A 27972-nucleotide genomic window follows, 5' to 3' on the forward strand; every position below is an offset into this window, starting at 1 on the left:
GCAGTTTTTGTAGAGATGGGGTTTTGCCATGTTGCTCAGGCAGTCTCCAATTGCCACCCTCAAGCAATTCATCCGCCTTGGCCTCCCAGAGTGCTGGAATTATAGGTGTGAGCCATGGCGCTTGGCCAGAAAGTCTTTACAGATTTAGTTAAATTAATGACTAAATGATTCCATGCTGAGTTAGAGTGGGCTCTAAATCCAATGATTGATATGGGGTTATAAGGAGAGAGATTTGGAGACATAATCACACTTCTAGGGAAGGTAGCCATGGGAAGACAGAGGGAGGGATTACAGGGATGCAGCTACAAGCCAAGGAATGGCAGAGATTGCTGGCAGTCCCTCAGAAGCAAAGGAGAGGAAAGGAAGGGTTCTTCCCCTGAGACTTTCTAATTTTTTTTTTTTTTTTTTTTTGAGACCAAGTCTCACTGTTGTCAGCCCCAGCTGGAGTGCAATGGTGTGATCTCGGCTCACTGCAACCTCTGCCTCCCAGGTTCCAGCAATTCTCCTGCCTCAGCCTCCGGAGTAACTGAGATCACAAGTGCCCGCCACCATGCCTGGCTAGTTTTTGCATTTTTAGTAGAGATAGAGTTTCACCCTGTTGGCCAGGCTGGTCTCGAACTCCTGACCTCAGGTGATCCCCCCGCCTCCGCCTCCCAAAGTGCTGGGATTACAGGTGTCAGCCCCCGAGACTTTAAAAGCATGGCTCTTCCCCTGACACTTTAAAAGCTTGGCTCTTCCCCTGAGACTTCAACACCTTGGTTTTGGACATTTAGCATTCAGAACTGTGGGAGAACAAGTTTCTAGTGTGTGTATGTGTGTGTGTGTGTGTGTTTTCATTTTATTTTATTTATTTATTTTTTTTAGACAGAGTCTCATTCTGTTGCCCAGGCTGGAATGCAGTGGTTCAATCTCGGCTCATTGCAACCTCTGCTTCTTGGATTCAAGCGATTCTCATGCCTCAGCCTCCCGAGTAGCTGGGATTACAGAGGAGCACCACCGCAGCCAGCTATTTTTTTATTTTTTATTTTTTGGACTTTTAGTAGAGACAGGGCTTCACTGTGTTGGCTAAGCTGGTCTCAAATTCCTGGCCTCAAGTGATATGCCTGACTTGGCCTCCCAAAGTGCTGGGTTTACAGGTGTAAGCCACCACACCTGGCCTAAGTTTCTGTGTGTGTTTTTTTTTTCTTTTGAGACGGAGTCTCGCTCTGTTTCCCAGGCTGGAGTGTAGTGGAGTGATCTCGGCTCACTGCAAGCTCCGCCTCCCGGGTTCACGCCATTCTCGTGCCTCATCCTCCTGAGTAGCTGGGACTACAGGTGCCCGCCACCATGCCCGGTTAATTTTTTGTATTTTTACTAGAGACAGAGTTTCACCGTGTTAGCCAGGATGGTCTCGATCGCCTGACCTTGTGATCCGCCCGCCTCAGCCTCCCAAAGTGCTGGGATTACAGGCATGAGCCACTGTGCCTGGCCGAGTTTCTGTGGTTTTAAGCCACCTCGTTTGTAAGATTTATGTGTGTGTGTTTTAAATTTTTTATTTTAAATTATTATGGATACATAATAGTTGTGTATATTTATAGGACATATGTAACGTGGTTTTGGGTTTTAGTGTTTTGTTTTGTTTTGTTTTTTTTGAGACAGACTCTGGCTCTGTTGCCCAGGCTGGAGTGCAGTGGTGAGATCATGGCTCACTGCATCCTTGACCTCCTGGGCTCAAGTGATCCTTCTGACTCAGCCTCCCATGTAGCTAAGACTATAGGCATGCCCCACCACATCCAGCCAATTTTTTTTTTTTTTTTTTAGTAGAGATGAGGTCTCACTGTGTTGCACAGGCTGATCTTGAACTCCTGAGCTCAAGAGATCTTCCTTTCTCACCCTCCCAAAGTGCTAGGACTACAGGCGTGAGCCACTGTGCCTGTCCTTCCGTGATGTTTTGATATGGGCACACATGTGTTAGTTTATAAAGTTTGTAATAATTTATCACAGGCTGCCATAGGAAACTAATATAGCTGAGTTTCCTGGTTCTTCTCTATATCACATCTGCTGGGACTACATGTCCAAGGTGGCTTCTTCACCCACTTGTCTGATGCCTGGGCTGAGATGGCTGAAACATCTGGGGCTCTATCTCCACATAGCATTTATACGTGAGTAGCCTGGGCTTCCTTACAGCATGGCGGTCTCAGGGCAGTAGTACTTTTACATGGCAACCAGTTTTGCCAGAGTGAGCGTTCTAAGATTCAGAAAGTGAGAAATGACAGTTTCTTAAAGCTTGATTCCAGAACACAGCACAGCAAAACTTCCACCACATTCTACTGGTCAAAGCAGTCACAGAGTCACTCATATTCAAGAGGCAGAAGTACAGACCTCACCTCTTTAAGCCACCACAATGACAGGTGGTGATATGTGATTAGAGAAAGCCCTAAACAAGGACCCTGTCCCTCACCTACCCCCAAATACCAGGGAAAAGACGTCTTTTTTTTTTCTTTTTTTTTTTTTTTTTTGAGATAGGGTCTCACTGTGTCATGCTGTGGTGTGATTTTGGTTCACTGCAACCTCCTCCTCCGGGGTTCAAGCGATTCTCCTGCCTCAGCCTTCCGAGCAGCTGGAATTACAGGCACCCACCACCTTACCCGGTTAATTTTTGTTAATTTTGGTAGAGACGGGGTTTTGCCATATTGGCCAGGCTGGTCTGAAACTCCTGACATCGAGTGATCTGCCCACCTTGGCCTCTCAAAGTGCTGGGATTACAGGCGTGAGCCACCACAGCCAGCTGAAGATGTCTTATTTTTTTTTCTTCATTAGCCACAAGGCTTGATGGGGAATGTAATTTTTTTCTCCATGGGTTGCCTTAGCAAATGATGGGAAGAAACATGAATTTTTCAATGTTATGCTCCTAGAGTGCCATTGAAATGGTAGTTCTGGCTCTTTTTCTGACAGTCCTGAGGCATCCTGGAAAATAGAGCCCAGCCTTTATCCCCTGTCCCCAGCACATCAGGGGAAGTGCACTCCTGTCCTTATTCCTCACTGCAGTGCATGCAGGGAGCTCTGGCCATCAGATTATCTTCTATCCGTCTCCTGTCCCAAAGTACACTGGGAAATGTGGGGATGTCTCCTTAGAACAACAAAATAGTTGCAATCTTTGAAGTTTAGGAGACTAGAAGGTTAGTGTTCAGTGTGTGAGCTGGAAGGTTGCATTTGTAAGAATTAAAGAAAGAGGAGGTCAGGCGCGGTGGCTCATGCCTGTAATCCTAGCACTTTGGGAGACCTACGTGGGCAGATCACCTGAGGTCGGGAGTTTGAGACCAGCCTGACCAACATGGAGAAACCCCGTCTCTACTAAAAATACAAAATTAGCCAAGTATGGTGGTGCATGCCTGTAATCCCACCTACTTGGGAGGCTGAGGCAGAAGAATTGCTTGAACCGGGAAGCAGAGGTTGTGGTGAGCCGAGATTGTGTCATTGCACTTTAGCCTGGGCAACAAAAGTGAAACTTCATCTCAAAGAGAAGAAAAAGAAAACGAAACGGGAAAGAAACATGAAATGTGGCTTGACAGTGAAGGACAGGTTTATTTTAGAGAAAACAAACCTGAGAGGGGCTTTTGGCTGAGTTAAGTTAGAGAGCCCCCCCTTTTTTTTTCAGACTAAGGATATTTAGGGGTTTTGGAAGGGGGCGCTTATCATAGGTCCGGAATGTTTTTATGTGAGGAAAAGTTTATCGCGGGGTTAGAAAGTCTCTGGTCGGAGGGGAGGCTATCTGGGGGTTGGCATGTTTTTGGTCAGAAAGGGGTTTATCTTAGAGTTGGAATGTTTCTGGTTATGCTGACATTAGCCATTAGGCTGATGTTTTGGGGCTGGATTTAGCTGATTTTTAATCAAGGGGATCTAAGAATGGTGGTGTTTGTTCAAGATGGCGATGCTCCTGCTCTGTCAGCATTTGGAGTCCAGAAATAGATGTGGAGGCAGCCCCCACAAGGACTTCCAAGGTAGGCAGGGGCCTCAAACATGACCCCTGATTCCAGGAGCCTGTGGAAAGGTGTCCCCCACCATTTATCCTCCCAAAGATACACACTACAAAGAAGGGCAGACCTGGCCTTGTTCACTGGTACAAAATCTTTATTTAAGTATAAAATAAATAATATGAATATTAATTAATAACAACGACAACACAACAGCGGCAACAATATTAATAATAACAAGAGCTCTCCCATTGGCCCATGGCCTTCCTCCAGCTTTTCTCTTCTGCTTCGCACAACTTTGTGATAGGTGTTTTCACAGCTGGCAAAACTGAGGCTCAGAGAGGTCAGCACACTGGCCTGAGGTCACACAGCAAGTCTGTAGGGCTGGAGCCAAGGGAAGGGCAAGGGGTCCCCTGGATCCAGCCAGGGCAGAGAGGGGGGTTTCAGGTTTAGGTCCAGAGGAGAGTGCCTCCCCACAGTCTGGCAGTCATTAACAGAGTGATGGTGAGGCTGAGATGGGCAGGGCCAGGCTGGGGAGCAGCCCCCTTGCGGTACTGGATATCCAGGTCTGGGTGGTTACAGCCACTTTCAGTACAGCAGGAGACATTGATGTGGTGCATGCTGAAGGCGTCACCCAGGTGGGCACGTTGGCACATTGAGGCAGTTACACAGCCTCTTACCATATAGCTTTGGTTTTTCGGTTCTGAGGAAAGAGAAGACGGAGTGAGACTTCCAGCTCCTGGGCCCAGGACTGGAATTCTCCAGTAGGTGATCTGCCACCTTGCAGTGGGCGCCACCTTCACTACCACCTAGAAAAAGCAGCAGTTCTCAGGGCCAGGTGTGGTGGCTCATGCCTGTAATCTCAACACCTTGGGAAGCCAAGGAAAGAGGATAGCTTGACCCCAGGAGTTCCAGACCAGCCTGAACAACATACCAAAACTCTGTCTCTACAAACATAAAGTAAAAAAGCTGTAGTCCCAGCTACTTGGGAGGCTGAGATGAGAGGATCACTTAAGCCCAGGAGATAGAGGCTGCGGTGAGTTATGATCACGCCACTGCACTTCAGCCTCGGCAACAGAGTGAGACCCTGTCTCAAAGAACAAGCAAAAAAAGAGGAAGAAAGGAAGGGAGGGAAGGGAAGGGAAGGGGAGAGGAAGGGGAGGGGAGGGGAGGGAGGGGAGGGGAGGGAGGGGAGGGGGGAGGGAGAGAGAGAAGGAGGGAAAGAGAGAGAGGAATGAAAGGAAGAAACAGAGAGAGAGAAAAAAGAGGAAGGAAAGAAGGAAGGAAGGAAGGAAGGAAGGAAGGAAGCGAGCAGCGGTTCTTAAAGTGTGGCTCAGGGACCCCTGAGACCCTTTCAGGAGATCTGTGAAATCAAAATGATTCTCATGATAATACTAAAACATGGCTTTTTCACTCTCATGTGTACAATGGACTTTTCCAAAAACTCAAGGACATGTGATATTGCAACAGACTGAAAGCAGAAGCTTCCATGAGGACCCAGCTGTCTTCTATTAAGCTGGACATTAAAGAGATGTGCAACACAGCAAAATCATGCCAGTTTTCTCTCTTTTTTTTTTTTTTTGAGACGGAGTCTAGCTCTGTTGCCCAGGCTGGAGTGCAATGGCCGGATCTCAGCTCACTGCAAGCCCCGCCTCCCGGGTTCACGCCATTCTCCTGCCTCAGCCTCCCGAGTAGCTGGGAGTACAGGCACCCGCCACCTCGCCCGGCTAATTTTTTTTTTTTTTTTTTTTTTGTATTTTAGTAGAGACGGGGTTTCACCGTGTTAGCCAGTATGGTCTCGATCTCCTGAACTCGTGATCCGCCCGTCTCGGCCTCCCAAAGTGCTGGGATTACAGGCTTGAGCCACCGCGCCCGGCCTTTTTTTTTTTTTTTTAAGATGGAGTCTCACTCTGTTGCCCAGGCTGGAGTGCAGTGGCACGATCTTGGCTCACTGCAACCTCCGCCTCCCGGGTTCAAGCGATTCTGCCTTAGTCTCCCTAGTAGCTGGGACTACAGGCGCGCGCCAGCACGCCTGGCTAATTTTTGTATTTTTAGTAGAGACAGGGTTTCACCACATGGCCAGGCTGCTCTCGAACTCCTGACCTCATGATCTGCCCACCTGGGCCTCCCAAAGTGCTGGGATTACAGGCGTGAGCCCCCATGTCTGGCTGTCATTACATTTTTTCTTTGGAAACTATAGTCATTTTTCATTAAAATGTTATTTATGTTAATGTGTAATGAGTTTTTATTGTTATAAGATGAATTCATAAATAAACCTTTAAAGATTTCTCAGTTTTGGCTGGGCACGGTGGCTCACACCTGTAATCCCAGAACTTTGAGAGGCTGAGGTGGGCAGATCATGAGGTCAGGAGATCGAGACCATCCTGGCCAACATGGTGAAACCCCGTCTTTACTAAAATTACAAAAATTAGCTGGGCATGGTGGTGCTTGCCTGTAATCCCAGCTACTCAGGAGGCTGAGGCAGGAGAATCGCTTGAACCCAGGAGGCAGAGGTTGCAGTGAGCCGAGATCGCACCACTGAATTCCAGCCTGGCGACAGAGCAAGACTCCATTTCAAAAAAAAAAAAAAAAAAATTCTGTTTTATTTTTATTTATTTATTTATTTATTTATTTATTTATTTATTTGAGATGGAGTTTCGCTCTTGTTGCCCAGGCTGGAGTGCAATGGCACGATATTGGCTCACTGCAACCTCTGCCTCCCGGGTTCAAGCAATTCTCCTGCCTCTGCCTCCCGAATAGCTGGGATTACAGGCAGGCGCCACCACGCTCGGCTAATTTCGTATTTTTAGTAGAGACGGGGTTTCTCCATGTTGGTCAGGCTAGTCTTGAACTCCTGACCTCAGGTGATCCACCTGCCTCAGCTTCCCAAAGTGCTAGGATTATAGGCGTGAGCCACTGCACCTGGTTCCCAGTTTTATTTTTAATGTGGCATTTATCTATAGAAATTGCTGACATAAACAATAAACAACAATTTTTTTTTTTAGACAAAGTCTCACTGTGTCATCCAGGCTGGAGTGCAGCGGGTTGATCCCCACTCACTGCAACCTCCTCCTCCTGGGTTCAAGTGATTCTCATGCCTCAGCTTCCTGGGTGGCTGGGGTTACAGGTGTGGGCCGTCACTATACGCAGATAATTTTGCTATTTTTTTGTACAGACAGGGTTTCACCATGTTGGCCAGGCTGCTCTCATACTCCCAACCTCAGGTGGTCCTCCACCTCGCCCTCCCAAAGTGCTGGGATTACAGGCGTGAGCCACCACACCTGGCTAACAATAATTTTTAAGAGCATAAATAAGTTGAGACCAAAAAGTTTGAGAACCACTGGAATACAAAGATCTTTCCAGGACACCACAAGATAAAAGCCTAAGCTGTCTTCAGCAGATCCCCACAACCCATAAGAAATCTTGCCACCAAAGAATTCCATTTTTCTTTCCCTTTTTCTTTTTGTAGAAATGGGGGTCTTGCTATGTTGCCCAGGCTGGTCTCAAACTCCTGGCCTCAAGACATCCTCTGGCCTCAGCCTCCCAAAGTGCTGAGAGTACAGGCTTCAGCCACCGCATCCAGCCAGAATTCCACTTTTCTATGGCAAAAATGTCCGCATCCTGATGGACAACTCCTAATTCCTTACAACAATATTCACCCACCTGAAGGAAATCCCACCTTTTCCACAGGGAGACCCACCACAGTTAAGTCCAGCTTAACTGGAAGTCAATCTCTTGCAGAACTCTTCACCCGCAATAAGTGTTCCCTTCCAGCCTCGGAGAGGGCCTCACCGTAAGTGCCGGTGGCCACCAGACATTGATTCATGGGGCCTCGGCAGTCAATGAGGAAAGTCTCTTCAGAGGAGCATCCATGGGTGCTGTTCCCCTTGCAGCTGTAACACTGGTGGCCATTCTGTGGCAGATTTTCAAGCTCCAGGACTTAGGAGAAGACCAGAGACACAGAGACCAAGAAAATTAGTGCTTGGATCCCCACTTCCTTGAATGACCTCCCCAGGACTCCCACTCCGAGCCAGAGATGTCATGGAGCCACCTTGTGGTCAGGCGTCTGAATGGCATTTGGAGCGGGATGGTTTTTGAGTGCTTAAGAGAAACGGCAACTTTCAACTCCCCCAGCCCCATTTCTGGCCAGGCACTGTGCTGGGTGCTGGGTAAGCAACTATGTAAGATGAAACCATCCTTGCCCTCACAGAAGTTACAATTTATTTATTTATTTTTGATACAGAGTCTCACTTTGTTGCCCAGGCTGGAGTGCAGTGGCGCAGTTGTAGCTCACTGCAGCCTCGACCATCCCAGCTCAAGAGATACTTCCACATCAGCCTTCTGAGTAGCTGGGACTACAGGCATGCACCACCATGCCCGGCCGATTTTTCTATTTTTTGTAGAGATGGGGTTTTGACACGTTGCTCAGCTGGTCTCAAACTCCTGGGATCAAGGAATCTGCCTGCCTCAGCCTCCCAATGTTCTGAGATTACAGATGTGAGCCACTGTACCTGGTCAGAACTTGCAAGTTATTACTATTATTATTACTAAAAAAATTCTTTGAGATGGGGTCTTGCTATGTTGCCCAGGCTTGTCTCAAACTCCTGGCCTCAGGTGATCTTCCCACCTCCGCCTCCAGAAGTGCTGAGATTACAGGTGTGAGCCACTGTGCCCAGCCAGAATTTACAATTTAGAGCTACGCTTCCCAATCTGGTAGCCACTGGCCACATGTGGTTGTTTACATTTAAATAAATTAATATTAAATCGAATCTTAAAATTCAGTTAGCATTTCAAGTGCTCACTGACCACATACAGTGGTGGCTGTAATATCGGACAGGACAGATATGGAACATTTCCATCTGTTGACAGTTGCTGAGTAATAGAGACACAGGGATCTAGATTACACTGGAGGGGAGGGACAGTGAAAGCATCCCTGAAGATGATACATGAAAGCTGAGGCCTAATGGATGAGAAGTTGCCAGCAGGGTGAACTCTTGGGGAAGGCATGTTCCAACGGAGGATACTGCATATGCAAGGTCTATGAGGCCAGATGGGTTTTGGTGGTTATGGAAGCCAAATGAACGTCAGCACAGTGGCTCATGCCTGTAATCCCAGCACTTGGGGAGGCTGAGGCAGGAGAATAGCTTGAATCTGGGAGGCGGAGGTTGCAGTGAACCAGGATCACTCCACTGCACTCCAGCCTGGCTGACAGAGTGAGACTCCATCAGAAAAAGGGGGGGGGCGGAGGAAGGAAGGAAGGAAGGAAGAAAGGAAGGAAGGAAGGAAGGAAGGGAGGGAGGGAGGGAGGGAGGGAGGAAGGGAGGGAAGAAAGAAGGAAGGAAGAAAGAAGAAAGAAAGAAAGAAAAAGAAAGAAAGAAAGAGAAAGAAAGAAGAAGAAAAGAAACTAAATGAAGGTCAGGCACAGTGGCTCATGCCTGTAATCCCAGCACTTGGGGAGGCCGAGGCAGGAGAATCACTTGAACCTGGGAGGCGGAGGTTGCAGTGAGCCCAAATCGCGCCACTGCACTCCAGCCTGGCTGACAGAGCGAGACGAGAGAGAGAGAGAGAGAGAGAGAGAGAGAGAGAGAGAGAGAGAGAGAGAGAAAGAAAGAAAAAAGAAAGAGAGAGAGGGAGGGAGGAAGGAAGGAGAAAGAAGGGAGGGAGGGAGGAAAGAGAAAGGAGGGAGGAAGGAAGGAAAGAAAGAAAGAGAAAGAAAGAGAAAGAGAAAAAGAAAGAAAGAAAAAGAAAGAAAGAAAAGAAAAGAAAAGAAACGAAACTAAACGAAGGTGAGGCACAGTGGCTCATGCCTGTAATCCCAGCACTTGGGGAGGCGGAGGCAGGAGAATCGCTTGAACCTGGGAGGCAGAGGTTGCAGTGAGCCAAGTTCGCTCTACTGCACTCCAGCCTGGCTGACAGAGCGAGACTCCATCTCAAAAGAAAAAAAAAAAAGAAGAAAAAGAAACTAAATGAAGGTCAGGCACAGTGGCTCATGCTTGTTATCCCAGCACTTTGGGAGGTCAAGGCAGAAGGATTGCTTGAGCCTGGGAGTTTGATACCAGCCCGGGAAACATAGTGAGACCCCATCTCTACAAAGGTTTTAAAATTTAGCTGGGTGCGGCTGGGCGCGGTGGCTCACACCTGTAATCCCAGCACTTTCGGAGGCGAGGCGGGCGGATCACAAGGTCAGGAGATCAAGACCATCCTGGCTAACACGGTGAAACCCTGTCTCTACTAAAAATACAAAAAAATTAGCCGGGTGTGGTGGCGGGCGCCTGTAGACCCAGCTACTCCAATGGCTTAGGTGGGAGGAACTCCTGAGCCCAGGAGTTTGAGGCTGCAGCGAGCCATGATCATGCCAGTGCACTCCAGCCTGGGTGACAGAGCGAGACCCTGTCTGCCCCATACCCCTCCCCCGCAAAAAATCGCTCGCTGCTGGGTTGAACCTTGGCTGTATGGTGGCAGGAGTGGAAGCAGGGAGACCAGAGAAGAGGTCATTGCAACAACCTGAGCAAGAAGTCAGCGTGGCTCAGCCCAGGTGGTGGCAGTGGAGGTGGGGAGGAGTGGGAAAATTTGAAAGAGACAAAAAAGATAGGAAGCTCAGGTCTTGGCAAGGGCTGATAGACAGTATCATTGAATTCTTACAAAATTCTTCTTTTGAAGAAAAGCCTGGCCGGGCACAGTTGCTCATGCCTGTTATCCCAGCACTTTGTGAGGCCAAGGCAGCCAGATCACTTGAGGTCAGGAGTTCGAGACCAGCCTGGCCAAAATGGTGAAACCCCTATCTCTACTAAAAATACAAAACTTAGCTGAGCGTGGTGGTGGGCACCTGTAATCCTAGCTACTCAGGAGGCTGAAGCAGGAGAATCGTGAACTCGTGAGCAAAGGTTACAGTGAGCGGAGATCAATCCATTGCACTCCAGCCTGGGCAACAGAGATTCCATCTCAAAAAAAAAAAAAAAAAAAAAAAAAAAAAAGGCCTGATACTGCCATTTTTCAGAAAAGGAAACAGAGGCCCCAGAGAGGAGTCGATTGCCGGAGAGTGACTGCGCAGCTGTCTGCCTGAGTGCATGCTCCTGCCCAACCCCAGGCCTTGCCTGTGTCTCCCGTTCCTTACTTGGGCCCTCGTTGCATTTGGTGGTGTTGCAACACTTCAGGAAGTGGAAGGTGTCGTTGTTGTGGAAACCACTGGAGCCTGGGCAGCCGGGAAGGTAGCCACAGCCTCGGAGGTGGCGGTCATCCTTTGGACTCCCTGTGGGGGCCAGGGAACAGAGGTCAGATGTCAGATTGTGAATGAGGGACTAAGATGGGATTTGCCCGCAATAGCAGGCATTCAACCATTCACTACTTTACCCTTCATCATAGGACCCTCATTTTATCTAGGACAGTCATAGATCTTGTCAAAAACTACATATTCCAGCCTCTCTAGGTACAGTCATGTGATGAAGTTCGGACCAATGTGATATAAATAGAAGTGCTTTCTGGGACTTCCAGAAAGGAGAACACTTACAAAAGGAGCAGTGCACCCTTTTTTGTTCCTTCTTTCCTTCTTCCTCCTTCCTGAAACTTAGATGTGAGACCCGGAGCTCCAGCAGCCATTTTGGACTATGAGGCATTTTGAGAATGGAAGTGATGTGTAAGAAACAAGAAGGTGGCTGGGCATGGTGGCTCATGCTAGCAATCCCAGCACTTTGGGAGGCTGAGGCAGGTGGATCACAAGGTCAGGAGTTCGAAACCAGCCTGACCAACATGGTGAAACCCTGTCTCTACTAAAAATGCAAAAATTAGCCAGACGTAGTGATGCACATCTGTAATCCCAGCTACTCAGGAGGCTGAAACAGGAGAATTGTTTGAACCTGGGAGGCGGAGGTTGCAGCAAGCCGAGATCATGCCATTGCACTCCAGCTGGGCAACAGAGAGCGAGACTCCGTCTCAAAAAAAAAAAAAAAAAAGAAACAAGAAGGCATCTGGGTTCTTGGTGACTCTGGAACTGTCCTTGTGGCCCTGGACCTCTTGTGTATGAGAGAACTTAGTCCCTTGCTGACATCCCTGTTACTCTGGAGTTGTTAAGTACAGTCTTGGGGAGGAGCAGAGCAGGGAGGAGGAGTTGCTGGCAGGTTGGGGCTCACCTTCTTCACCCTCCTGGATCCAGTGGGTCACCACATCCAGGCACTGTTCTTCAGGGCTGCGGCATTGCAGGCTCTGGTGCCGGCCCCTCTCACAGCTCATGTCTGATGAGCCACAGGAAATGCATTCAAGGTAACGGCTTCGGGAAAAGGTGACAGCCTGGCCTGTTTGGAAGAGGGGGAGGGGAATGAGACTCCATGGGGACAGTCCTGGAGCCCTAGCTCTGCAAGGACTCACTGGGCATCAATTCCTCCTTATCCCACCCTGCAGCCAGTTACTGAGCCCTGTCTATTCTGTCTGCTGAATCTTTCTAGAATCCACGCCCTCCTTTCCAGCCCCATGGACCAGTCCAGCTCAGACCTCCTTCAACTCCAGCTACCTCCCTAGCCTCTGGGTTTCCATTCTTGTCACCCTCTACTCACCCCAGTGCAGCATTTCCACATGGCCCTAGAAGTATATTTCTTTCCCGTTTTTTTTTTTTTTCTCATGAGACAGAGTCTCACTCCATCACCCAGGCTGGAACGCAGTGGCGCCATCTTGGCTCACTGCAACCTCCACTCCCTGGGTTCAAGTGATTCTCCTTAGCCTCCCGAGTAACTGTGACTACAGGCGTGCACCACCACGCTGGGCTAATTTTTGTATTTTTAGTAGAGACAGTAGTAGAGCTGGTCTCGAACTCCTGACCTCAAGTGATCTACCTGCCTCAGCCTTCCAAACTGCTGGCATTACAGGCATGTGCCACCGCACCCGGGCCCTTAGAAGGGTATTTCTAATACTCATATTTGACCCTGTCTCTTCTCTCCTCAAGACTCTTCCATAGCTCCCTACTGCCCTCAAAATAAAATCCAAGATCTCTCATCCTGGCTAACATGGTAAAACCCTGTCTCTATTAAAAATACAAAATAATTAGCCGGGCGTGGTGGCGGCGCCTGTAGTCCCAGCTACTCAGGAGACTGAGGCAGGAGAATGGCGTGAACCCAGGAGGCGGAGCTTGCAGTGAGCTGAGATCCGGCCATTGCACTCCAGCCTGGGTGACAGAGCGAGACTCCGTCTCAAAAAAAAATAAAAAAATAAAAAATAAATAAATAAAATAAAATCCAAGATCCTCAGCATGGGATTCAAAGCCCATCAAATACTGAGGCCCGAGCACCTCTCCTGCCTCGTCTCCCTCCACTACACCCTCAGACTCTACTCCACACTGACTTCCCACAGTCCGCGGCTACACATGTTGCCTGCCATCCAGGCCTTTGCATATGCCATTGTCTCTGTCTAGAACACCTTTCCTTTGCTCTCTGCCTTCCCTAACTCCTACTCATTCTTCAGGTGTCAGCTCCAATTTTACCTCCTCTGGGGAGCCTTTCCTGATCCACCAGGCTGGAGCAGCTCCCACACACCCCTGGACTCCCGCATCCCACTCTGGGTGGTCACTGTCTGGTGACAGGTATGTCTCCTCTACTGGACTGTGAGCTCCAGGAGGGCAGGGCCAGGGGCTGTCTTGATCACTATTGTGTCCCAGCACCACCTGGCACAGGGCCAGGGACAGATAAGATATTCAATACATATTTGTGAAATGAATGAATGAATGAGGAATTACTTAAAACCCCTCTATTGTTCTCTGTGGTAGCCTGTCTCCAAAATGGCCCCCAATAATCTCTGCTCCCTGGTATTCATGCCCTTAAAGAATAGGGCTGGCTGGGTGCAGCGGCTCATGCCTGTAATCCCAGCACTTTGGGAGGCCAAGGTGGGAGGATTGCTTGAGTCCGGGAGTTTGAGGTCAGTCTGGACAACATAGCAGGACTCTGTCTTTAAATTAAAAACAAAAAAAGAAAAAAGAATAAGGATGCCCTATGTAGTCAACTGGATATTATGGAAATGATGGTGTGTGCCTTCTGTGGCTAGATCATAGAACACATGGCAATTTCTGCTTGGCTGTCACTCTTGGGTCATCTTTTCTGGGAGAAGCAGCAGCCATGTTGTGAGGACACTCAAGTAGCACCATGGGGAAGTTCATGTGGCAGAACTGAGGCCTGTGCCACAGCCATGGGAGGGGAGCATTCATGTGAGTGAAGCTACCTTGGGAGCCTTCAGATGATTGTAACCCCAGCTGACATCTTGACTGCAGGCTCATGAAGGATCCTAAGCCAGAACCACCTAGCTAAGCCACTCCAGGGTTTTTGACCTTCAGAAACTTTGTAAAATAATGCATGCTTATTTTATTGCTGCAATCTGTAATGCAGCAATAGAGAATAGATAAGCAATCGATAATACACTACCTAATTATCCCGGGAATCAAAGACTCACTTGACTGATTCCTGATCACTTTGCCTTTTGCACGAACCTTGCGGTGTTGGCCAACTGGATCCGTTACTTTTCCCTGGAAACACCAGAGTCATTCCTCTGCCCAGCCCTTGGCTCACACCATTTCCCATACTTGGCATGCCCTCCCTGTCCTGACCCAAGACACATCTAAGCTGAGTCCAAGCCAAGTCTTAAAAAAGTGAGAGGACCATGTCAGCCAAGGCTCTCAACTGGCAGGCCGCTAGCTGTAATTAGGCGAATCATTTACATCCAAAGCCCAATCATCCCCCTCAAAGAAAAATAACTACAAGGCCACCCATGTCTTCTCATACAAACTTCCATGAAAATGAAAACACAAATTCTCATCATTGCCAAAATAGCTGTTCACACCTAGAACGCCTTTTCCTTGTGCCCTACTTTCTCTAACTCCTACTCATTCTTCAGCTGTCATCTTCAATTTTACTTCCTCTAGGAAGCCCTCCCTGACCCGTCAGCCTGGAACAGGTACCTGCTCTGAGCTCCCACTGCCCCCTGAATTCCCCATTTCTAGTTCTGCCCACTCTGGGTGGTCACTCACGGGTCTCCTGTGTGAACTCTTTTTATGCCACTCTTCTAAATGCCAATGATCCTCAGGGCTATTTTCTTTTCTTTTCTTTTCTTTTTTTGAGATAGAGTCTTGCTGTGTCCCCAAGGCTGGAGTGCAGTGGCACAATCATGGCTCACTGCCACCTCGACCTCCCTAAGCTCAGGTGATTCTCCCATCTCAGCCTACTGAGTAGCTGGGACTATAGGCGTGTGCCAGTACACCTGGCTAATTTTTGTATTTTTTGTAGAGACAAGGTCTTGCGATGTTACCCAGGCTAGTCTCGAACTCCTGGACTCAAATGATCCTCTCGCTTCGGCCTCCCAAAGTGCTGGGATTACAGACGTGAGTACTGTACCTGGCCAGGGCTCTGATTTAAGCCCTTTTTATTTCTCACAGTATAGACTCTTTCATGGGGTAAATATTGAAATGACTTCATTTCCATCTATCTGCTCATCACTCACAAATCTCTCTCTAGTCCAGGCTTCTCTCTGAGCTCCAGACCTGTACATGCAACTGTCTCTTCAAGGCCCCATGGCTATACCTCAAACACCTGTCCCAAACAGAACTCCCCATCTTCTCCCACAACTGCTCTTTTTCTTGAAGTCCACGCGTCCAAGGCGGCCCCATCCAGTCCCTAGGGCGGAACCTGGCAGACCCCTTGGTCTTCCACATCTGTGGATCAATCCACATGCTTCTACTGTTCCATCTTCTAGCTCTTTAATCCTTTTGCTCTGCTGTTTCTGACCTCTATCAAGCATAACTGCAGAGTTCTTCATTTGAGTCACTGTTCTATATTTTCTGTTGGACTCTTAAAAAATGGATTCCTTGGCTGGGTGCGGTGGTTCATGCCTGTAATCCCAGCACTTTGGGAGGCCAAGGCGGGTGGATCACGAGGTCAAGAGATTGAGACCATCCTGGCCAACATGGTGAAACCCTGTCTCTACTAAAACGCAAAAATTAGCCAGACATGGTGGCAGGTGCCTGTAGTCCCAGCTACTTAGAAGGCTGAGGCAGGAGAATTGCTTGAACCCAGGAGGCGGAAGTTGCAGTGAGCCGAGATCATGCCACTGTACTCTAGCCTGGCAACAGAGTAAGACTCCGTCTCCAAAAAAAAAAAAAAAAAGGATTCCAGGTGTTAAAATGTGCCCATTCTTCTGTTTTCCTGAATATATTGATTGTAGCAATTTTCATGTTTCCTGTCCTATAATCCAATATCTGAATCACTACAATTCTGTTTCTATAGTTGGATTTTTCTCTTAGTTTCTGGTCAATTGGTCCTTTTTATTTTCTTCAGGATACCTTGTAAGATTTTGTTGTTGTTGTTTATTTTTTGTTTTGTTTTGTTTTGTTTTGAGGCAGAGTCTTGCCCTCTCGCCCAGGCTTGAGTGCAATGGTGCGATCTCAGCTCACTGCAACCTCCTTATCCCGGGTTCAAGCGATTCTCCTGCCTCAGTCTCCCAAGTAGCTGGTATTACAGGCGTGCGCCACCATACTCGGCTAATTTTTTTTTTTTTTGTATCTTTAGTAGAGAAGGGGTTTCACCATGTTGGCCAGGCTGGTCTTGAACTTCTGACCTCCTGATTCGCCCACCTCGGCCTCCCAAAGTGTTGGGATTAGAGGTGTGAGCCACCATGCCCAGTCTGGTTTTTTTTTTTTTAAGATGGGGTCTTTCTACATTGTCCAGGCTGGTGTGCAGTGGCTATTCATAGGGATAATCCTGCTACTGATCAGCACAGGAGTTTTGACCTGCTCCATTTCTGAGCTGGGCTGCTCCAACCCCTCCTTAGACAACCTGGTAGTCCCCTGCTCCTGGGAGATCAACATATTGATGCCAAACTTAGTTCAGACACCCTATTGATATAGCACATTACAGCCCAGAACTCTCAGGCTCAAGTAATCCTTCCAAGTAGCTGGGATTATAGACGCATGCCACCATGCCTAGCTATCTTGTAAATTTTGATCAGATGCCAGACATTATAGATAAAAATCTGTCAAGGGCCTAAACGATGTTTTCTTCTTCCACAGAGAGTCAGGTTTTCATTCCTGTCAAGTATTGGACCTAGGCTTGTTTAGGGCTCTTCTATTTCACTTTGGCCCTTACCCCTAGGGTGGTCTTAGGGGGAAAGCCTGAGATGCTTACCAAGGCCTCTCCAGCTTGGCAACCTGTGTCCCCAGCATCACATGTCTGCTGGAAGCCTTGTTCGCTTTTGTAGCTTCCCAGTTGCTATTTTTCTCTTCCAAGTTTCTTAGACTCTCACCCTGTGCATGTACAGCTTGCCAATGACTTGAGGGAGATTTGTTTGCAGGTTGGGAACTCCCTTTTCTGTGGTCCCATCCATTCCAGGATTTTAACTCTCATCTTCCAGACATTCTGGCAGCCCCAAACTCCAACCTCCGTCTTCTCAGTCTAGCGACTCTTTCTGTCTGGGCTCTATTTCCCTTCCACAGCAGCAGATTGGCAAGTGCACTCCGGGAAAAAGCCAGGTTGTCTGTGGAACCCACATTTTATGCTTCCCTTATTTCAGAGGTTGTAGTGCCTCAAGTTTCTCCTTTCTTTCTTTCTTTTTTCTTTTTGAAACGGAGTCTTGCTTTGTCGCCCAGGCTGGAGGGCAGTCGTGTGATCTTGGCTCACTGTAACCTCTACCTCCCAGGTTCAAGCAATTCTTGTGCCTCAGCCACCCAAGTAGCTGGGACTACAGGCATGTGCCACCACACCTGGCTAACTTTTGTATTTTTAGTAGAGACAAGGTTTTGCCATGTTGCCCAGACTGGTTTTGAACTCATGAGCTCAAGTGATTCACCTGCCTTGGTCTCCCAAAGTGCTGGGATTACAGGCATGAGCCACTTCGCCCGGCCAAGTTTCTCCTTTCATTTGCTGCTCTCCAGTGACTTCTAATCATTGTTTATTATTTGTCCAGCATTTGCAACTGTCATTGGCAGAAGGGTTGGTCTGATACAAGTGACTCCATCATGACTAGAATTGCAGGTCCCCTCCCACATTTAATCTACCACTAAGGCCTGCTTCTAAATAGCACTTTTTTGGCTTTTGTTGAGACAGGGTTTTTCTCTGCCACCCAGGCTGGAGTGCAGCGGTGTGATCACTGCAGCCTCCAGCTCCTGGGCTCAAGCAATCCTCCTGCCTCGGCCTTCCAAAGTGCTGGGATTACAGATGTGCACCACTGTGCCTAGCCTGAACAGCTCTTAAATCTATCCACTTCTCTTCCTCTGCATATCTGACACCCTAGTCCTGCTGCCCTCTTCTCCACCTGGACAACCTCACCCACCCCCAGGTTGGTTTCCTGTCATCTACTCTTGCTTCCTTTCAATCTATCTTCTGTCCTGAGGTCAGAATAATTTGTTAAAAATATAAATGAGGGCCAGGTGCAGTGGCTCACGTCTGTAATCCCAGCACTTTGGAAGGCTGAGGCGGGCAGATCACGAGGTCAAGAGTTCAAGACCAGCCTGGCCAACACAGTGAAACCCCATCTCTACTAAAAATACAAAAAAATTAGCCGGGCGTGGTGGCGGGTGCCTGTAGTCCCAGTTACTTGTTAGGCTGAGGCAGGAGAATCGCCTGAACCTGGGAGGCAGAGGTTGCAGTGAGCTCAGATCACACGATTGCCCTCTAGCCTGGGCAAAAACAGAGAAACTCCGTCTCAAAAAAAAATAACAATAAATAAATGTGATCATTACATTCGCTGTTTAAAACCTTCTGTGATGCCCCAGTGCTCCCAGGACGACGTCTAGAAGCCCCTGTGCAACATGCTCCTGCCAAGCTTTCCAGCTCATCTTGCCCCACTGTTTCCTTCATCCAGCTACACTGCTTTTGGCCACCTTTGTATCTGTTGCTCCCTCTGCTGGACTGCTGGAAAACCCTTTCCACTGTCTTTTTTTTTTTTTTTTTTTTTTTTTTTTTTTTTTTTAACAGGATCTCGCTCTGTCACCCAGGCTGGGGTACAGTGGCACGATCATAGCTTATTGCAGCCTCCACCACGTGAGCTAAAGTGATCCTCCTGCCTCAACCTCCCAAGGAGCTGGGATCACAGGCATATGCCATCATGTCTGGCTAATTTTTGTATTTTTGTATTTTTTGTAGAGTCATGTTGCCTAGGCTGGTCTGGAACTCCTGGGCTGAAACAGTCCTCCCACCTGGGCCTCCCAAAGTGTTGGGATTACAGGCATGAGCCACCGCACCCGGCCTCCACTGGCTGTTTAATAGTCTGATTCCTACTCATCCTTCAAGATCCAGCTTAGCTATTGCTTCCCCTAGGAAACCTTCCCTGACCTGAGTCAGGTATCTCCTCTGGGGTCCCACAGCCCCTACTCTTCCCTCATCCCAGCCCTGAACCCTCTGCCTGTGTTTCCCCCTTCCTAGCCCAGACTAATCTATTAGGTTGGTGCAAAAGCAACTGCGGTTTCTGCTGTTGCTTTTAATGACAAAAGCCGCAATTACTTTTGCATTAACCTAATAATCAGTCACTGTCTGGTGATGGGTCTGTCACCCCTATACACACACACACACGCACACGCACACACACACGCACACACACGCACACACACACACACGCACGCACACACACGCACGCACGCACACACGCACGCACGCGCACGCACGCACACGCACGCACACACACGCGCGCACGCACACACACGCACACGCACACACGCACACACACACGCACACACGCACACACACACGCACACGCACACACGCACACGCACACGCGCACACGCACACGCGCACACACACACGCACACACACGCACACGCACACACACACGCGCATACACACGCGCACACACACGCACACGCACACACACACACACACGCGCACACGCACGCACACGCACACACACACACGCGCACACGCACGCACACACACGCACACACACACGCGCACACGCGCACACGCACACGCACACGCACACGCGCACGCGCACACGCACACACGCACACACACACACGCACACACACACACACGCACGCACACACACACACACACACACACGCACACACACACACGCACACACACACACGCACGCACACACAGGACTGTGAGTCCCATGGAGTCAGGCAGTGTGGGGAAAAGAGACACAGTAACAGGCTGATCTCTCTTTTCCCCACAAGGCAGGGCACAAGGCTGTCTTGGTCCCTGCTGTGTCCCCAGCATCATATAAGTACTGAGTGCAGTTTAACCAACTATTCAAGTTGCCACAAGCAGGATACAATGGCATTATAAATGGGGATGAGGCCGGGCGCAGTGGCTCACGCTTATAATTCCAGCACTTTGGGAGGCTGAGGCGGGTGGATCACCTGAGGTCGGGAGTTCAAGATCAGCTTGACCAACATGGAGAAACCTCGTCTCTACTAAAAGTACAAAATTAGCCGGGCGTGGTGGCGCATGCCTGTAATCCCAGCTACTTGTGAGGATGAGGCAGGAGAATCACTTGAACCCGGGAAGTGGAGGTTGCGGTGAGCTGAGATCGTGGCATTGCACTCCAGCCTAGGCAATAAGAGTGAAATTCCATCTCAAAAAAAATAAAAAGAAAAGAAAAGAAATAGGGAGGATATAGGTATCTCAGTTATTAGATTACTGAATTGACAGCTGCTGCTCCAAGCTCCTGGTGGACCCCGACCACTCCCAACTCTCTCCCCAGGACCCTTCATGTCCCTGTGACCCATCATGGAAAGGGGTAACACCAGGCCCAGCAGGGGACTCCAGGAGTTTGTCGTGGCACTCATCAATATTTTAAAATATTTTCACTATCATCTCTGATTGAATGCACTACTTAGACCCAAGTATTGGTGCTTTCCTTAAGCGCATCTCACCGAGACAGGAAGCCCACATCCTCTCTTGTCACTTCCTCAAAACAAACCTCTGATTTGGCCCCGCCAACAGATTAGCGTTTGAGGACAGGATGGATGAAAACCAGGCAGAATCAGGAAGAGTGAAGAACAAAGAAAACCCAGTGCAAACTCAGCCCTCTGCTCACTGCCGTCACCGTGACTAGACTGGCCTTACCCTATTTCCTTCCTCACTAGCTCCAGAAAGAGGAATCTCTTTCACAGATGGATCCATGCACTGTGGACCCATTCCTTCCCCACCCTTCCTGTCCTGTGGGAATTTAGGAGAATTTGACCTTTTCTAAGTCTTTTTCTTAAAATGATCAGAGCCTGAAGCCATGGAATTTGACAAAGGGGCTTATGGATATTTCTTTCTCTCTCTCTTTCTTTCTTTCTTTCTTTCTTTCTTTCTTTCTTTCTTTCTTTCTTTCAGACAGGGCTTATGTCTCTATGTTTCTCTTTCTTTCTCCTTCCTTCCTTCCTTTTTCTCTTTCTCTTTCTCTTTCTTTCTTTCTCTTCTTTCTCTCTTCTCTCTCTCTCTTTTTCTTTCTTTCTTTCTCCTTCCTTTTTTCTTTCCTTGTGTCCCTTCCTTCCCTTCTCTCTTTCTTTCTCTTCCTTTCTCTCTTTCTGTCTCTCTTTCTTTCTTTCTTCTTTCCTTTCGGACAGGGTCTCACTCTGTTGCCCAGGCTGGAGTGCAATGGCATGATCACAGCTCACTACAGCCTTGATCTGCCAGGCTCAAGTAATCCTTCCACCTTAGCCTCCTGAATAGCTAGGACTACAAGTGTGTACCACTATGTCCAGCTACTTTTTGTTTATTTTTTGCAGAAACTGGGTCTTACTATGTTGCCCAGGCTGGTCTTAAACTCCTGGGCTCAAGCAGTTCTCCTGCCTTGGTCTCGCAAAGTGCTTGGATTACAGGTGTGAGCCACCACATCCAGCCTGTTATGGACATTTCTTCACATTTTTTTTTTTCACTGCCCAAGCCAGAGACCATCTATTGCAGAGGATTCTCCCAGCCTACTGTGGCCCATTTAATCCTCCCCTCTTTTAACTTCCCTTAAGAACATCAAGTCTTTGCTTGAATCCTGGCCCCTCAGCATCTATTGCTTGGACCATCTCCCATCCCAATGGATTGGGTAGGACCATCTCCTGCCCAGTCAGATGGACAAACATCACTGAGACGTCTCATTTATGTCTCATGCACGCGTGTGAGCTTAAGGGCAGAGTTGCAAGTTATACCTAACAACCATACATACAAACATGCAGGAGGGGATTGGGTTAAGGATGAAAGTAATTGTGTCATTGGGGTGGGGATTTGGATAGTCTGAGATGAGGATGGGGTTGATTTGGGGATGGGGCTGGAACTGTGTTTGGAACAGGGCTGAGTTTGAGTTGGGAACAGTGTTGGGGTAACATGAAGTTGGGGATAGGATTGAAGGTGAAGCTGAGTTGGGGTTGGATATTGGGTCAAGAATGGGTTGGGGATGGGGCTGAGCTAGAGATGGGTTGGGTTGGGGTTGGGACTTGGATAAGGCATGGAGTTGGGGTTCAGCTAATGTAAAGTTAAGAGTAGGATTGGGATGATGATGAGGTTGAGCTGGGCATGGCTTGGGGTTGGGGATGGCAAGGGCTGCCGTACTCACCAGAGTTGCCCTGGTTGCACAAGTCTAACCCACACACAACCTCGGTAAGGCTGGTGATCTTCAAGCCAGTCCGATAGCTCATGGTCCTGTTGGTCTTCTCTGAGTGGGTACAGCTTTTCTCCACCAGCTCCAGCTCTTCCCCTTCTGCAAAGAGGGGATCTTCATTACCACAGAGGCTCCTCTCAGCCCAACCAGTCTCTGACAGTCCTGGTCTCAAGGTCATCCGCTCCCAGGGCTGATTTTTGGTAGGCCTCTTCTCTTGTTTGAGTCCAACTCTGTCTTTTTCTAGAGTTAACCTTGACTCTACCCCCATTCCAACAAGGAGCCTGCTCTATTTTATTTTAATTAATTTTTTTTTTTTTTCTGGGAGACAGGGTCTTGCTCTGTCACCCAGGCTGGAGTGCAGTCGCAAGATCTCAGCTCACTACAACCTCTCCCTCATGGATTCAGGCGATTCTCCTGCCTCAGCCTCCCAAGCAGCTGGGACTACAGGCACATGCCATCACACTTGGCTAATAATTAATTAATGTTTTAAGAGACAAGGTATCGGCCAGGTATGGTGGCTCATGCCTGTAATCCCAGCACTGGGAAGCCAAGGTGGGCAGATCACGAGGTCAGAAGATCGAGATCATCCTGGCTAACACAGTGAAACCCCGTCTTTACCAAAATGTTTTTTGCATTTTGCAAAAATGCAAAAAACACCAGGTGTGGTGGCGGGCACCTGTAGTCCCAGTTACCTGGGAGGCTGAAACAGAAGAATCACTTGAACACGGGAGGCAGAGGTTGCAGTGAGCTGAGTCTGCACCACCGCACTCCAGCCTGGGCGATAGATTGAGACTCCATCTCAAAAAAAAAAAAAAGAAAAGAAAAAAAAAGAGACAGGGTCTCACTCTGTCACTCAGGCTGGAATGCAGTGGTGCAATCATAGCTCACTGCAACCTTGACCTCCCAGGCTCAAGCAATCCTGCCTCCTCAGCCTCCCGAGTAGCTGGGACTACAGGCGCCCGCCACCACGCCCGGCTAATTTTTTTTTTTTTAATTTTTAGTAGAGACGGGGTTTCACCATGTTAACCAGGCGGTCTCGATCTCCTGACCTCGTGATCCACCCTCCTCGGCCTCCCAAAGTGCTGGGATTACAGGCGTGAGCCACCATGCCTGGCCCCATTATGTAATTATTACCACAGTGTCTTCTGCTGCTGACTTGCTGACTGACTTAAAGTCATTTCCATTTTCTTCTTTTCTTTCTCCCCTTCCTTCCTTCCTCCCTCCTCTCTCCCTCCCTTCCTCCCTTCCTTTCTTTCTTTCTTTCCTTTCTTCCCTTCCCTTCCTCTTTCTCTCTCTCTCTCTATTTCTTTCTTTCTTTCTTTTTTTCTTGAGATGGAGTTTCACTCTTGTCACCTAGGCTGGAGTGCAATGGCATGATCTCAGCTCACTGTAACCTCCGCCTCCCGGGTTCTAGCAATTCTCCTGCCTCAGCCTCTCGAGTAGCTGGGATAACTGGCACCCAACACCACACCTGGCTAATTTTTGTATTTTTTAGTAGAGACAGGGTTTCACCATGTTGGCCAGGCTGGTCCTGAACTCCTGACCTCAGGTAATCCACCTGCCTCAGCCTCCCAAAGTGCTGGGATTACAGGCATGAGCCACCACGCCCGGCCCACATTTCTCTCTTTCGTTCATTTTTTTGACAGGGTCTCACTCTGTTGCCCAGGCCGGAATGCAGTAGCATGATCTCAGCTCACTGCGACCTCCGCCTCCCAGGTTCAAGCAATTCTCCTGTCTCAGCCTCCTGAGTAGCTGAGATTACAAGTGCGTGCCACCACACCTGGCTAATTTTTCCTTTTTTTTTCTGTAGAGACGGGTGTTTCACCATGTTGGCCAGTCTGGTCTTGAACTCCTGACCTCAAGCAATTCATCTGCCTCTGCCTCCCAAAGTGCTGGGAATACAGGTGTGAGCCAGAGCCCGGCCTGTTTCCAATTTTCCATGTCACAAACATTGCTGCTAAGAACATTCTTATACATGTATCCCTGGGTATATGTGGCCAAGGTTCTTTCGCATTTCTGCATGCCGAGGAGTTGAGCTGTAGCATATGCTAATCTTCTTCTGGACTAGATATTGCCAAATCGCTCTAGGTGGTTGATGTGCCAATTTACTCCCCCACCACAGACACGGTCTGCAACTCCACATCCTTACTAACCCGGGTATTGTCAGATTTTTAAAGGCTTGCCAGTCTGGTGGGTGTGAAATGGGCTCTCCTTGTTTGTTTGTTTGTTTTTAGTTTGCATTTCCCAGTTACGGGTGAGGAAGGTTTCTCAATCACTCGCGTTCCATGCTGCGCTGGAGGGGTGTGTGTGTGGGAGGGAAGCTCACCTTCCCACATGCGCACGATCGTAGTCCTGCAGAGGTCCTGTCCTAGGGCGCACTCTTCCACCCGGCAATCCCCGTTGCTCTTACACTGCATGCACCGCAGGCCCCAAGAGGCTGGGGGAAGGAGGGAGAGGAGAGGAGAGGAGAAGTTAACTTCGCTTAGGTCCAAGACCCCCCGCTCGCCCCTGCATGTCCCAATACCAACACCAAGACTCTAGGCCCCGTCCATTCTGATTCGTGTTCCATGTTCTGCTGGGTTCCGGCCGGCGGTACTTCCAGTCTGTCCTTTGTCCACGTTCTACCTCCATCCCCCTAACTGAACGTTCTATCTCTGCCCACAAGTCCTTTCCCAAAGTCCTGTCCTGGCCTGTTTTTCCTTTCATTCTGTCCTCGTGAGGCGTATATCCTGACAGTCCTATCCCCGCCCTCTCTGTCTATCAGTACGTTCTATTCCTGCTCCCATTAGGCCCTTCTCACCGCGCCGGCCCTCGGTGGATCACGCCTCTCCAGTTCCACTAGGGGAGTTCTAGCCTCGCCCCACCCCTGTCTATCTTTATGTTATACCGCCACTCCTAGTGCCCTAATGGAACTATCCCTCCACTCACTCCCCCTGGTTCTACCCGGCTCCAGAGCCTCTCCCCGCCCACTAGTTTATTCCCAAATTGTAGCCCGGGCCATCAGCCCTCCCGAGTTTCTATCGTCAGATACTCTAGTTTCCCGCGAAGTTCTGTCTCCGCCCTCCAGCTACCCAATTAGGTTTTGGCCCCGCCCTAGACACCTCCTCGAGGTTCTAGCCCCGCCCTCTAGCTCTTCCTGACCTAATCTTCTCGCCCCCTGGCTTCTCCCCGATGCCATAACCCCGCGCCTAGCTCCTCCTCGAGGCTCTAGTCCTGTCCTCTAGCTCCTCCTTGTGGTTCTAATTTTGCCCTTTAGCTTTCCCCGAGGCTCTCCCCGCCGCTAGTTCTTCCCTGAGGTCATAACTCCACCCCCGTCCCTCCTTGAGGTTTCAGCCCCACCCTGTACTCCTCCCCGAGGTCGTAACCCCGCCCCTTGGCCCCTTGAGGTCCTAACTCAGCCCCGTAGGTCCTCCCCAAGCTTATAACCCCGCCCCTAGCTCCTCCTTGATGTTCCAGCCCCGCCCTCTAGCTCCTCCCAGATGTTATAATCCTATCCCTTAAGATTCTAGTCCCGCCTTCCAGCTCCTCCCCCGAGGTTATAAATCCGCCCTCTAGTTACTCCTCGAGGTTATAACCCCGCCCTCTGGCTCCGCCTCGAGGTTCTAGCCCCGCCCCTAGCTCATCCTCGGGGCTATAACCTCTCCCCAAGCTCTTCCTTGAGGTTCCAGCCCCGCCCTCTGGCTCCTCCCCGACACTCTCTCCCCGCCCCAGGCTCCTCCCCGAGATTGTAGCCCAGTCCCTAGGCCGGGTCCGGACCTCTGGGCCTTCCCCGACATCGCCTTCCAGCTGTGCGTTCAGAGTATCCCGGAGTTGTTACTCATTCCAGGCCTCCCGCGGTCTCGAGCGCTTTCCGGGTTATTCATTGCGGCCGCAACACCCCGTGGCCACCCGCCCTGACTCAGTTCCTTCTCAAATTCCTCTTGTTTCTCTACCCAGTGCCCCCCACATTTTCCGGGGAAGTAGGTGAGAGTCGCCTCAGTGAGAGGGAAAGGTCCTGAGGGACAGTCCCGGGTCTCCAGCACTGGCTCTGCACCGCTCAGTCAGCCTCCCTTGGCCCTTTTGTAAAAGGGAGTCCTGTCCCCTCGTTTCTCGGAGGGGGAGACCTGGCAGCATGGAGAGCTCTGGGGGGCGCTGCGGGGTCAGATCCTGCTTATTCGAGCACTGGCTGTGTGATTTTAGGCCAGTTATCTAACCTCTCTGTGCCCCAGTTTCCTCTGCGAAATGAAATTAATAATAGTCCCATCGTCAAACGAAATTAATAATAGTCCCATTTTATAGTTCCTTGAAATTACAAGGAAGAGGCTTCGAAGAGCTCCATTAAAAAAAAAAAAAAAAAAAAAAAAAAGCACTTGGGCTAGGCGCGGTGGCTGACGCCTGTAATCCCAGCACTTTGGGAGGCCGAGGCAGGGGGATCACGAGGTCAGGAGATTGAGACCATCCTGCCTAACACGGTGACACCCGGTCTCTACTAAAAATACAAAAATTAGCCGGGGGCGATGGCAGGCGCCTGTAATCCCAGCTACCCAGGAGGCTGAGGCAGGAGAATCGCTTGAACCCGGGCGGCAGAGGTTGCAGTGAGCCAAGATCGCGCCACTGCACTACAGCCTGGGTGACAGAGTGAGACTCCGTAAAAAAAAAAAAAAAAAAAAGCACTCACTAAATTATGTAAAGCTAAATGCCTTTGCTCCACTAATATTTCCTTAGCTACCGAGAGCCAGGTACTGCGCCGCGTAGCGTTGCACAAAGCACGAAAATTACTATAATTTGATTAGGGAGGGTGCTGGGGACTGAACCCCATTCCTCAACTCATCCTCTGACAACCCCCACTCCCCTCAATCAGACCCTGTTCCAGGCGCAGGCGTTCGGGACCCAGCCCCTACCTGGGACGCAGGTGTGGAGCAGCAGCAGCAGTGGCAGCAGCAGCGGGTGACCCATGTCGCGAGGGCAGCTCCTGTGCGCGGGGTCCCTGCACTTCTCTCCTTCTGGCCTCAGGAAGGAGGCAGTTTTGTGGCCCCAGGGGCTCCTCCCAGACGTTTTGTGAAAGAGCGAGTCAGCCCCAGATGCGTGGGCGCCTCCCCCTCCTCCCGTAGGAACCTCCTCCGCCCCAAACTTCCCTTCCCGGGGCGCGGCCAGCTGGTGGTGAAGGGGTTGGCTCGGCCCTGACTCATGGAGCTGTGGTCACAGCTGTGTCCCCAGACTGCCTGGGTGCAAATCCCAGTTCTCTCTCTTCCTAATGTGGGACCCGGGGCATTCGCTCTCCACTGCTGTAAAATGAGGATAAAAGCTTTGACGGTAAATATGAATGTGGCTGATTATTAGCTAACAGGATTTTTGTTAGTTTTGTCAGGAGGGATAATGTCCTTATCTAGAGAGGCATCCTGAAATATGCATCTCTTAAACACTTAACACACTTAACCCTTGCTTTGCTTCCTGCTGTGCCCCCAGCTCCTGGACCAGTGCCCAGCACAAAGTAGGT

General features: G+C 49.5%; 1 protein-coding gene across 2 annotated transcripts; it reads right to left on the reverse strand.

Annotated features, from left to right (window-relative positions):
• Window positions 1-4089: 4089 nt before the first annotated feature.
• Window positions 4090-27864, reverse strand: LOC105463844 (plasminogen activator, urokinase receptor). Of its 2 annotated transcripts, none has more exons than XM_011711242.3 (7): window positions 27377-27864; window positions 24823-24933; window positions 22452-22595; window positions 12080-12241; window positions 11068-11202; window positions 7746-7892; window positions 4090-4656 (listed from the first exon to the last, which is right to left on the reverse strand). In XM_011711242.3, exons 1-7 carry the CDS (start codon window positions 27429-27431, stop codon window positions 4403-4405), a joined length of 1008 nt encoding a protein of 335 aa, XP_011709544.2. In that variant the 5' UTR covers window positions 27432-27864; the 3' UTR covers window positions 4090-4402. The 2 variants fall into 2 exon arrangements, with proteins under 2 accessions (XP_011709544.2, XP_011709543.2); XM_011711241.3 differs by lacking the exon at window positions 27377-27864 and adding an exon at window positions 25025-25540.
• Between the last annotated feature and the right edge of the window lie 108 nt (window positions 27865-27972).

The sequence above is a fragment of the Macaca nemestrina genome, chromosome 20 (genome assembly GCF_043159975.1).
Source record: "Macaca nemestrina isolate mMacNem1 chromosome 20, mMacNem.hap1, whole genome shotgun sequence".
Taxonomy (NCBI): domain Eukaryota; kingdom Metazoa; phylum Chordata; class Mammalia; order Primates; family Cercopithecidae; genus Macaca; species Macaca nemestrina.

What these genes read in the sequence shown, in the direction of transcription:
- LOC105463844 (XM_011711241.3), bottom strand. Translation starts at nt 25,202, where the DNA reads ATGAAAGGAAAAACAGGCCAGGACAGGACTTTGGGAAAGGACTTGTGG. An exon ending in GTGCAACCAGGGCAACTCTG is followed by an intron (nt 12,242 to 22,451) that starts GTGAGTACGGCA and finishes TCTTCCAAACAG; the next exon opens with GCCAGGCTGTCACCTTTTCC. An exon ending in GATCCAGGAGGGTGAAGAAG is followed by an intron (nt 11,203 to 12,079) that starts GTGAGCCCCAAC and finishes TGGCCCCCACAG; the next exon opens with GGAGTCCAAAGGATGACCGC.